The sequence below is a fragment of the Gossypium raimondii genome, chromosome 12, assembly GCF_025698545.1.
Source record: "Gossypium raimondii isolate GPD5lz chromosome 12, ASM2569854v1, whole genome shotgun sequence".
NCBI lineage: Eukaryota > Viridiplantae > Streptophyta > Magnoliopsida > Malvales > Malvaceae > Gossypium > Gossypium raimondii.
In genome coordinates this window covers 11,739,844-11,753,433 of record NC_068576.1, presented here as the reverse complement: position 1 = coordinate 11,753,433, position 13,590 = coordinate 11,739,844, and the positions used below count along the sequence as shown (strand labels likewise).

General features: G+C 32.0%; 1 protein-coding gene across 1 annotated transcript; it reads left to right on the top strand.

The window, feature by feature from the left end:
* Positions 1 to 11,925: 11,925 nt before the first annotated feature.
* On the top strand, positions 11,926 to 13,326 carry LOC105763297 (UDP-glycosyltransferase 72E2). The gene has a single exon (XM_012581477.2). The coding sequence runs from the start codon at positions 11,953 to 11,955 to the stop codon at positions 13,324 to 13,326; it is 1,374 nt and encodes a 457-aa protein (XP_012436931.1). The 5' UTR covers positions 11,926 to 11,952.
* The last annotated feature ends 264 nt before the right edge of the window (positions 13,327 to 13,590 follow it).

Below are 13,590 nucleotides of genomic sequence, written 5' to 3'. Positions count from 1 at the left end.
CTTTTGATTTAGCGAAACACAATTTAATTAAATATAAAAATATATTCAAACATAAATCATAATGTGTACCAACTTCAAAATTTTAGAATCTCAGCTTCTATCGATAATACTAAAACATTATCTAAAATTAAAATTGAAGTTACAAATATGTTAGAAGTTTTTTTTTTTTTTTTGGATGAAATGATAAATTATGGATTCTAATGTCAAATAAATTCAATTTTAAACTAGGTTGAATAAGTAATTTTAAATAAGTATGACAATGAAAGTAAATAACTAAGTAAGATTGACAATATAAATATCATATTGGTGGGCATTTCTGTAACACCCTTCACCCGAGTCAAATCAATAATCCAAGTGAAAGGGTGTCACTTTTTAAGACTTATACATGACTTAAACACAACTTGTTTTTAAAGCATTTCACTAACTACTTAACACCTTCATTACCTAAGTAAATGTCACATTACTTTTCATAAACTGAAATTCATACTTTACCATCTTACTTTGTTGATGAGATGTGATTCGATAAGCCACTCATAAACCCTTCCCACATGATCACTTTCTACACATTACTGGTTAGAAATAACGCATTAAATTTCATGAAAGCTTAGTAAGTACTTATGTGAATCATACACTTAACTAAGTATTCAATATAAATCTCATCATATCACATTAGTTTATTTCTAACACTTTTATTCACATTATATCTTATTATAATCTTTTCACTATTATACTATTGAGCACTTAATCAATGAAACAAGTCACAAATTTAAATATTTGCCTGTCAAGAATTGCACATATTTAATTCACTTCACATGCCTAGTTCAATTCACGAGCTTATTCACTTCACATAACAATTTTACTTCAGGTAGTCCTTAGTAAGCAATAGAGGACTAAGAGGGATACACGGAATAGTCAAGGCACATAAGTGTTAATATCAAGCGCACCGAAATATGAATATCATGTGCATCGAAATGGGAATATTAGACGCACCGAAGTGTGAATAACAGGAGAGCACTCGAAAATTCCTATGCATGCTAGCTATATCCCTCTAATTCCATTTTATTTACTAGAGCCTTCGCACATTCTTGTGGACATTTCTTTTAAATTCATGTTAGGTTTGCACTTTTTGTTTAATTATACACAAATCTATTACTATCTTCACTTAATCAACTTCTAAAATTTATAATCTTTCACTTTCTTCACATATCACATTCACTTACAAGTTTACTTATACGTGGAATTCACTCATTATCATTTATATGTTCACTGATTTATACTTTTTATCACTTGCTATTTCTCACTTCACTAATTTCATCACTTATTAGTTAATTCACTTATCACATAATACTTTTCTGCCACAAGAACACTTATTTCAAATCTCACTGTACTTTTGTATATTATTCATCTATGCAAATAAATTTTTTCAGCAACAAGGGTCGAGTTTTGTAAGTTCAATTTTTATTACAAATCACATGTGCAAAGTAATTTAAAAATCCCAACCTTTCAAGACAGGGTTGTGTAGCCGTACATAGTCTCTAAATTATTTATATTACGATATGCGAGACCCGTTTTGTTATTTTTGAAGCTAAATTCAATGAAATTTTTTTCAGAAATTAATTCAAAGTAAATCAATACAAATTATTTTTAAAGTAGAGTCAGAGGCTTCTTGCTGATAGTTTAAGTCTCCTTTACTAAATTTTGATTTTCTCTTAACACAAAATTCAGAATATGATTTCGTTTGTTTTGTTTAAAACTAGACTTATAAGATTTCTAAGCATATAAATATCTCTGTCTAATTCACTCTATACAATTTTTGGAAAAATTTTAAAGTTGGACCACATCTGTTTTTTTCCCAAAACTATTTGCTTACACTTCAAAGAATTTGTTTTGTCAAAAACCTCTCATGCACTTGTTACTTAATTCACTTAGCGCATAATAATTTCCTATCACAAAATCACTTGTTTTACAAGTTTCACTATACAAAAGAATATGATTTAATTTAGTCATGCAAGTTAGTATATTAGGTACGTAAACATGAATTTGTTTACACTTCTAACTTTCATGTCACTTAAAATATCACTTTCCCACTTTAATTTTTATAATCACTAAATATAATTTCTTATGTATTCTTTCACGTTTTATTAATTTATCTCACATTTACTACACTTATTTGATTACATGCTTCACTTTAATCCTTTTAAAAATAAATAGAATTTATAGGAGTACTTACATGTCTTCAGCTAGATTTCACTTCATTTACTTCTATTCTCTTCCTTTCACACTTTTATCACTTTTTTTTTCCTTTGTCTACGATACGTCCATCACTTTCTTCTCTTTGATTGTTGTAACACCCCTAACTCGTCTTCGTTGCCAAATTAGAGTTATGGAGTATTACGACACATATTCAATCAAATAACGTCACAAAACCATTCAAATATTAATTTAAATATCAATATTCATTCCACACGTTGAGCATAGCATATATATACACTTATAGGCTATAAATCGAGCTTATAGGACCTTAAAATAGTTTGAAAAGAATTCAGGACTTATTTGAAACAAAACAAAAAAAACATGAAAAATTTAAAAAATTTGGAAACAGGGGTCACATTGCTATGTGACAGAGCCTAGACCGTGTGGCCAAACCATGTACAATTCAAATTTTGGGTCACATGGCCGTGTTACAGCCCGTGTACAAATTGAAATAAGGTCACACAGTCGTGTCTCCAGGCTGTGTAACAGCATTATACCGTGCGAAAAATCCTGCATTTGAAATCAAAATGGCACACAACCGTGTGGTGCGACCGTGTGTGGCACACAACCGTGTGATAGCCCGTGTCCCAAGCCATGTGCACCTTAAGTGACTTCCTAAACAAGGCAAAATTTCGCTCAAATCTTAGGTACCAAGTCAAACAAAAAACAACCATTTCCATACATGCAAAACACATTCAAATATGCTCAAAACATTCAACCTATGTGCCTAATCAATATGTCATCATTGGCACCACAATTCAATTATCAAACCAAATTCACATTACAAACCAAAGTACTTGTATTCAAATATCACAAGTCCATACATTAAACATATGCTAAACCTACTAATTCATTCAATCCAATCACATTCTAATTTACCATATTTCAAACACTTCCATGAGGCATGTACCAAATAACCAATGACATATTTATAAAAGCATGTACAAACTAAAAACAAAGGCATATACACAAGTAAACTAAAATCCAACTTAAACAACATCACACAAGTATAATATGTACCGCTTGTAATAAGTATCTAAAAAATATACAAGATACACCTATTACATGCCATATAACCCAAAGGTAAACATGTGAAAATCTACTAATAGATATATGGATAGTGTGATCTTCAAGTTGATCTAATCGCTCGATTCCACAAAATGTTATCTACAAAGAAACATAAAAAAATGACACGAGTAAGCTTCAATAGAGCTTAGTAAGTTCAATGGTCGAAATGATAAAACTTACTTTAAACATAACAATTATACATTAGCAGGATTAATAAACAATAATCCTGTCATTCACAATCATTCAGCAAGTGAGTTTATATATATGTACGAGTTGCATAATCCATTCAATCACACGAGATCATTCTTTATCAAGTCATGATAATATCAGAAAATCATGCAAACATTTATATAATTCCATAACAAGTCATCTACCATTAGAAATTTGTCGGATGAACGATATATCATATATAGATATGTGGTTAACCATCTGAAACACGCCAAAAAGCTCAAATGAGCCAAACCAACCGAGAACACGCCTTGGCACCCAGTGCCTAGCTCGTAGGCTAACATTCTTCCGGAAACACGCCTGGGCACTAAGTGCCAAGCCTGAAGGCTTTACATCCGCCCTCGGTAACACACTAGAATCACTATAAATATAACACGATAGTTCGCAATAAATGCTGAACTTCGGTATATTCAGTGGATAATAACAAGTCAAGAATTATCATCTCATCACAAGTTAATCAAGTATAGCGCGCAAAGTAACCTATTGACATGCCAATTGTATCCTATCCTACGTTCATCCAGGCTCCAAACATTTCATCATTTTAACAATATTCAAGTCCATTACTTCTGAACTCACAACAATTTATAACAATTCAATTATACCATAAATATTCAACAATCACAATTCACAATCAATATAACATTTCAAATTATACTAAACTAAACCGAACGAACTTACCAGGGCTAAACTGCAAAGATAACAAAAGTTTCAGGGACTAGTCAGTAACTTTCCCTTTTCCACAATTATTACTTGTTTTTTTATCCATAAAATAATTTATTTCAAGTTATTAGCCTCAATTTCATGTAATATTCAATTTAATACACATGGTTTCCTATTTACAATTTATTTCATAGTTGGCCTAAACTTTTACTCTTCAATCAATTTTGTCCCTAAGACCTAAAGCTTATTTTCACAATTAACCCCTATACCCAAGTGCTGATTTTATTTACACCCAAATATAGTCACACATGCTGGAATTTTCCAAGAAAGCTGTAAGGCCCAATTTTAGCCTGGGCCTAAAAGTCAAATATAGATAAATAAACCCAAATAAATAAAACAAAACAAAATAAAAAATCAAACAGACCCAAAATAAAAAAAAATAAAGTCTAGTCCAGAATTACATAAACCCAACAAACCCAATAGCCCAAACCTAAAATCCAAATCAGTCCAAATGCAACAAAAACCCTAGTGGCCCAATAGCCCAAAAACTAAACATTTTCAGCAGCAAAAAAGGAGGGAAAACCATAGCCGTCGTCGCCCTAACTGTCGTCACCTCCCCCGCGCTCGCCGTTTCGTACAACAGCTGGCTAACGGCCTTGTACCTGCAAAACGAACAAGCTAGAAGAATCTAATAACAATTAGAGAAAAATAGAAAAATAAGTGGTATTTTCGGGCTATAAAAAGGGCCCCAATTTTATGTTTTTGTACTTACGAATGAATAAAAAAAACTAGAGAAAAATCAGTTCAAATACAGGCCATTTTTTAAGGTAGTTCTTTACTTTTACTCCATTAGATTCATTTTTTATTTTTATTTTTTAAAGACATAAAGAAAATAAAATAAAGGCGAAAACATACCTTTTTGCTCCATCGTGGTTGCGAGGTTCGTCGTTTCCGATGAAAAACGATGTTTTTTAGGCCAAGGGAATCGAAAGGCCCAAAAATGGCCCTCTTTCGATTTTTTGGCCACTGCAGACGGCAGCGTCGTCGCCAAGAACCGGCCATGGCCATGGTGGCCATGGTTGGAGTCGGTCAATTCGAAAATTTTAGGGAGGGGAGAGAGTTTGAAAGAAAGTCTTTTTTTTTTCAAAAATGAAGGAATAATAAGGATTTTTAAAAAAAAATTGGTATTTATAGCTTACCCGAAACGGCGCCGTTTTGGGCCAAAGGGTAACACAAAACGTCATTGCTTTCACCCTATGACCCATGTGACCGACCGGGAGGAGATCTGTGTGTTTCTGGTAAATGGGCTATTTGCGCGGATAGCCCTTCCGCGCTTTGCGTCTGTTTTGATTTAGTTCTTTGGTGCACTCTTTTATTTATTTTAAATTTGACCATGGAATTTGTTTAACTTCTCAAGTCAGTCCCTGGCACGCTAATCCCTTGGGTAAATGACGCGTGTTCAAGAAATAGGTTTATTCCCGTTCGGCCCTCCCATCTTTTTTGCGCATTACAATTTGGTCCCCCGCTGTATTTTCAGGTGCGATTTTAACTCAAATTTTAGTTTAAACTTCAATTTAGTCCCTGATTTAATTTAATTTATTTATTTATCCATTCAATTCCACTTAATTTACCTTATTTATTTAAACATCAATTTCCTTATCCTTGTTATATTTATGTATTACATTTATATATATATTATTATGTATTATATTTATGTATTGCATTCATGCATTATCATGTATTATTAGATTTATGTATTTCATTAAATTATATCCCACATATTTTTCTATTTTAATATTTGGTCCTCCATTTTAAACATTTTATAACTTATTTTCCTTAATATTATTTTATGTATTTATTCATGTTTTTCTTCGTGTTCGAGTTGATATTTTTATGTCATTGTTATTATTAGTATTCCTTTTATTTGTTGCTCATCTTATTATTTATTTTGATTGCTAATATTAGTATTAGGGTGATGTGTATCTCGTGATTATTGTCATCATGTGTACCACAATTTATTTATTCGCATTTTCATATTATTATCATTCATTAGTTCAATATTTTATTCATAAATTACCATTTTAAAGGAAAATACATCGTGCTTTATTAAAACACTTGTTACCATCCAAAATTTCTCAAAATAAGGCAATGTTTCATTTTTTAGAGATTCGAGAAAGTCATACCCTAACTTATGGGGTTTCTATTTTCTCGTTAAATTTAAACGACCAAACATCCTTCAAAGTTTAAGATACCGAAGTTTTAAATAAAAATTAAAGGCAAGCTTATTCTCGAGGGTTCAAATGTCGCATCCTAACTTACGGGATGTGTCATTTTGTTATCGCGGGACGAGAGGGCCTTTGATGCTTGTTTCAATTTAATTCAAGCGTTTTTAAAATTAACATCAATAAAAAAGGGATCGTATTTTAAAATCTTTTTCAAAATTTCAACTTTCGACCTTAAGACGTTAAGTAATCAACTAGGTGTCAATTTTGGGCGTATCGAGGGTGCTAATCCTTCCTTCAGCGTAACCGACTCCCGAACCCGTTTTCTGAATTTTGTAGACCAAAAATTATCATTTTAGTAAATTTAAACTTTTATTAAAATGATTAAATTATGAGGTGATCCGATCACACCTAAGTAAAAAGGATTGGTGGTGACTCCGATTTTCGTTTATAAAAAAATAAAAGTCGACCGATTTCAAAAAATGGTTTCGACAAAAACCATGCCTATTTTAACTTATTTTCAATTTAATCCCTAAACATAAAAACTAATAAAAACCACTTTACAAACTAGCTCAAAATCACTATCAAGCTTCTAACCAAAACATTAGCAATTAAAAAGCTTCAAAAATAACAATGGTAAATTTTCTAAACTTTGACAGCTTCACAAACTAATCCATAAACTAGCTAGATATCATTACAAAGATCTCAAAAACGTGAAATTCCTGAAAAATAGACCGACAAAACATGTACATGCAAAAGAAAAATAGCTTGGCCGAACACTCCTCTTAAGCAACAATCGAGTTTTCGGTTGAATAAGCAAGAAATGGAAAAGATGATAGGTTTTCTTTATGTTTTTGTCATTATATTAACTTTAATAATTAAATCAACATATATAACATATAAAATACAATAAAAATAATTGTTTACCGTCCACTATAACCTAATATTACCAAATTATCATTTAAAACCATGCAACAATATTCTCTCATCCATTTGGCCAAATATAACTAATAATGATTGATTTTTACACTTTTTACGATTTAGTCAATTTTTATTAATTAACTAAACAAACATCCAAATTTCAAAACCAAATTTTACTATGATATTAACGACTTCGTAAATATTAAATAAATAATATTAACGGACTCACATGTCAAAATTGTGGCCCCAAAATCATTATTTTCGACACTACTGTAAAACGAGCTATTACAATTTCTATAAAAAGTTCTTGAATTTTGGGTTGAAAAGTTGAAATTTAATGGATAAGCGCCAAATTATAAGAAAACCAAAGTTTTCTTTCTTCCTACATGCTATGGATGTGTGATGAATTCTTCATTCTTCTCTTTTTATAATCATAAAACAATATAAAATATCTTATAACATTAATTTCAATCCAATGGCTAATATTTCAGCTCACTTTCCATCAAAATCCAAGGGTTAACATTTCATGAATTAATAAATATAATTATATTTCATCATAAAGCAAAGCCAATGGCTCAAATCCAATACATATGTTCAAGGGTATTTTAGTAATTTTATCAAAATAACCTCACTTGCAAAATGATTAATTTGCCCCTAACAATATTTGATATTTACATTTGAGTCATTCCCATTTTGGTAAAAGTGCAAGTTTGGTCCTTCAAAATTTTCCACCTTTTCAATTTAACTCCTCAACTTTTGAATTTTTATGATTTGACTCCACTTTTCACATCTTTACAATTTAATCCATACTTCATATTAATATCTCACAACATACTACTTATTTTAACTTCTTTCGGTATCCATCATCCATCTCTACTATTTATGATACATCACATTTTATTTAATTGGAAAATCCACCATCCATATGCTCAATATATCACCACTTATTTCATATCTGTTTTAAGGGTGTTACAATTTCAGTATTTTTGATCTAGTATTAGCATGTAACTGTAGTGGCGTGCTTTAGTTTTAAAATTATTTTTCATATATAAATATTTATTTATAGTACAAATTATTATTTTAATAAAATATGCATTATACACATGTAAATATAACTCGATTCCATACATATAAATGTTTTTATGTGTAAATATAAATATTAAAATTATAAAATAAATTCAATACTTATTATTTTTAAATATAATTATATAAAACTGAAATAAATAATAAAAATATCAAAATTTTGGATCCATCAACCATGGATGAAAATAAACTGAAACACACTCAAAGTGAAACGGAATTGATTTAATATGAAACAATACCAAAGCTCCATCGAGACGAAGAAAATCTGTTGCATGAATTACAATTCATTATGTGAAAAAGGTCTATTATTTGGTGCACATTAGTGTCGAAACCAATTTTAAATTTTTGAAAAATGGGAATCGACTTTGAAAATGAAAAGGGGAGTCACCACCGATCTTTTATTGAGGTGAGATCGGATCACCTTGAAAATAATTTTAGGTCTGCGAATTTTGATAAAACAGGTTCGGGAGTCAGTTACGCACGAGGAAATGTTAGCACCCTCGTGACGCCCAAAATTGGTACCGAATTGATTGTTTAATGTCTTAGTGTCAAAATTTTGAAAAGATTTTAAAATACGATCCTTTTAACTTGAATAAATTGAATAATAAAACACTCTTATTTCAAAGAAATAAAATGTCACGCCCAGTGAGTTAGGGCGCGACATTTTTAATCTTCAAAACTAAGTTTATCTTTTAACTTTTAAAACTCATGCATTTGAGAAGGATATTTGATTATTTGGGTCAAATGAGAAAATCAAAATCCAGTAAGTTAGGGTTCAATTTCACAAAATTCCTAAATATCGAATATTGCCTTTATTCTCATTTGTTAGAAAAATCCTCATCTCGAGAAAACGATATGTCATATCCAATGCGTTAGGACACAACGTATCAAATTCCCGAGAATGAGTTTCTTATTTATGTGTTTTGATTAAAGAATATTCTCGATTATTTAGATTCGACGAGGAAATTGGAACCCAATACGTTAGGGCCCAATTCTTTCGAAGATTCCAAATGTCGAGTATTTGCGTTATTTACAAATAAAACGATTTTAATGCTCGAATAAAATGTAATCCCCTTTTTTTTTAAAAATGGCGGAGCGATAATGTAACGCGAAATGATAGTTCATAAGCCAAAATATACACTAATGAATGCAAATATCAAATAAAATGAACAAGCAACACAATACATGTAATAGCAATCGTCTCACATCATACAACATTCAAGAATTAAATGAATTATCAACCAATTGTTTTTAGATATACTACATAAATAATAATATTTAGATTAATTTTGAAGCAAATGTTATGAAAATTAAGGTACATAATAATATATATATTAATTTAAATAAGTAATGCATAGGGATTGAAAAACTTTATAGAATAATATATATAATATTACGTATTGAAGGTTAAGACAAATGAAGTCTATAATGGAACATTTTAAAAGATATAAGTTATATATGAAATAAAAAATACGTAAATATGAAATCAATGATATATTAGGTATATATATGTATAATAATAAAAATAACTTAATACAAATTTTATATATATATATATATATATACAAAATAGCATTATATAAAAAGGATTATTGATTTTAAAGCACAAAAGTATATATACATAAAATTTAAAAAATGTATCATAAAAATAAAATTATTAAAATATATAGATAATATTAGATTAACATAAAATACATACTAATATATTAGATAAGAAAAAGAATTAAAATAACAGTATATAATAAAGTAATTTACATATAAAAAATTAAATATATGAACTAAATGATTCTACAGCATTAATACCAAAACAAAGGACTAAATTGGCGTTAAAGCAATAGTTCAGGGGAGAAATCCAAAATAAACAAAAGAAAAGGACCAGATTACAAAGCACAAATAACATGGGGGACTAAAATAGGAAATATCCCGTCCCCCAAAATGCTGCGTTGCACAATGGACCAAGATGAAACCAACGACAAATTATGTTGCCCAAAATTAAAGAAATTTAAAGGATCGAATTGAAACACAGCGCAATACAAGAAGGACTTGGCGCGCAATTATCCCTCCCCATACTAAAACGCGCGAATCTAGCCGCGGTTGGATCGGGTCATCGGGCTGCTGGACAATGGTCAATAAGGCATCGTTTTGGAGCCACTGATTTGGCTCTAAACGGTACCATTTCAAATGATATATAAATGGCTAAAAAAAACCCTAAATCATTAGCCTCCTAGCCACTTTAAATAGATCTAAGAAATTGAATCTTTCCCCTCTGCCGCCTCCGAATGTGAAACCCCCTCCGACTCTGATCTGAACGGAGTAAACAGGGCCTCGTCGGCGTGCCTTTGCGAAGGTAAGATTCTCGTCTTTTTCTCTTTTTATTTAAGTATATAAAAAAGAAACAAGAACAAAAAGATAGAAGAAAAGAAAAAAACTTTGAAGAAGGAAATTACCTTCAAAAACTCAGTCTTCTTGTCTTTTGATTTTTTTTATTGATATTGTGTGCGTGTAACCCATTTACAATTTCCTAAATCGGCCTTTATAGCCAAAAATGAAAAAAAGAAAATATAAAAAATCTACATTTTTCTTAATATTTTTTTGTCCTTTTTTTCATTATTCATCTTGCGTTGTTTTTGTTTTTGTCAGCAGCACGGCCATCTGGGAGCGTGGCGTGGAGGCGCGCGTGTGGGAGGCCACTGTTGCGGCGGCTAGAGGCTAAAGGGGAATTAGAAACCCTAGGGTTTCTGTTTCCTAAAACGCAGTGGGCTATTGAGTGTTGGGCTTGTGCAACCTGGTTAGGTTAAGTTGGGCCATATAGGTTTAGTATGTATTGGGGCTGGAGGGTTAGGTCTTTGTAAATGGTTCTGGGCCACTGTAATATGGACTTTGGACATTTAATTTTTGCTCTTATATTAGTTTTATTTTTCTAATGGGCCAGGTAATTGAGCTTATTACAATTAGATCTAACAATTAAGTGATAAATATAATTTACGTGACACGAATTGACCATTTGATATTTTTTGTAGAGGAATCTAATTGCGATGATTCTTCACAGACAACTGTGATTCAGAGAGCAAATTAAGGGATTAAAAGTAGTTTTTCAGGGGTTGGATAAGCGCAACATAAACCAATTATTAGTATGGAATCATAAATTTATTAAAAGAATATTTGTATATATGGAAAGGAAATAAACTCTCATTAAGAGAGTGAAAAAAAGAGAGAAATATTTCCAGAGCAACAATAAATGACCAAATAAATCACTTAAAAACATGCCTATACCAGTTTGATTTATCAATATTTGAACATAATCATGGTAATTAGCATAAATTCAATTTCGAATTTCCTATGAAAGGAACATAATAAATACCATTATTCTGCCTATAATATATATTTTGTAATGTTCTGTCTATAAAGTAGTCGAATTTAACTAATCTCACTCCAACGACAATTCTTTTATCTTTAGTCTGCCATAGATATGCCGAATGACGCTCAGCCTCATGTTGCCCTGCTAGCCAGCCCTGGCATGGGACATCTCATTCCTATCATTGAGCTTGGCAAACGAATGGTCAGTCACCATGAGTTTCATGTCACTATCTTTTTCGTTGCAAGTGATCATGCCTCGATCACATCCCTTCTCAAATCGCCAACTCCCCATAATCTCGACATCGTTGCACTCCCTTTCGTGGATATCTCGGGCCTCATCGAGCCTAACACACATCTAGTGACAAAACTGCTCGTCATCATGCGAGAGTCGTTGCCGAGCCTTCGGTCTTTGATTGCCGCTATGAAGATTCGCCCCACGGCTTTGATTGTGGACATGTTTGGAGCCGATGCTTTTGAGATAGCCCAAGAGTTTGGAATGCTTAAGTACGTGTTCGTCACTACTAACGCATGGTTCCTGGCCGTCATATTCCATTCGTCAAGCCTTGACAAACAGGTCATCTTGGAGGGGCATGTTAAGGGCCAAAAGCCGTTGAAAATTCCAGGTTGTAAGTCGCTTTTTTTCAAGGATACTCTTGAATCGTTGCACGACATCGATAGTGTTGATGAATCCGAATTTATTGGAACTAAAATGACGAAGAGTAATGGGATCTTGATCAATACTTGGCAAGATCTTGAGTCTTCAACCATTGAAGCACTTAGGGATAACAACTACTTGGGGGGACTTATTAAGGTTCCAATTTATCCTATCGGTCCACTGGTCAGACAAGAGGGAAAGCAAGTTTTAGATAAACAAGTAAAACAGTGGCTGGACAAGCAACCAATTGAATCGGTCATTTATGTTTCGTTTGGCAGTGGGGGGACTCTATCAGCCAAACAAATGACTGAGTTAGCTTGGGGTTTAGAGCAAAGCCAGCGAAAATTTATTTGGGTCGTTCGTCCTCCATCAAACAATGCTCTTGGGAGCTATTTCACCATAGGGAAAACCGATGGGGATGGAACCCCAGATTACTTGCCCCAAGGGTTTTTCACTCGAACCAAAGACATTGGCTTGGTAATCCCAATGTGGGCGCCTCAAGCACAGATCCTAAGCCATCCTTCGGTGGGTGGGTTTTTATCTCATTGCGGATGGAATTCAACTTTAGAGAGTATTACAAATGGGGTGCCGATGATTGCATGGCCGCTTTACGCAGAGCAAAAAATGAATGCTGCAATGCTAACTGAGGATTTCGAGATTGCTGTTCGACCAAAGGTGTCGACGACTGAGGAAATCGTAGGAAGGGGGGAGATTGAGGGGATGGTGAGGATGATGATGGCGGATAAGGAAGGGCATGCAATGAAGAACATAGTCAAGGAATTGAAAGAAAATGCAGAGAAGGCTTTGGACAAAGGCGGCTCGTCTTACAATTCTTTGTCTCAAGTAGCCCAAGATTGCTTGCACCACCTCCAAGTATAATATTAGACTGCTTAATTTTGTGGGAAAGAGTTTCCTAAAGGAGTATTATCTATTTATCTTTGCAAATATGAATTTCAAAAGTGATAATATACTAAATAAACCCTTTATTTATTTATTTATTTTTTGATAAAAATAAACCCTTTATTTTTATTTAGATAAACGAGGCGTTAAATTTTAATTGGTATTCAAACTTTTATATTAAAATTCATACAAAAACTTATACATGATTTTAACATAAAACATAATATAAATTTTAAACAAATA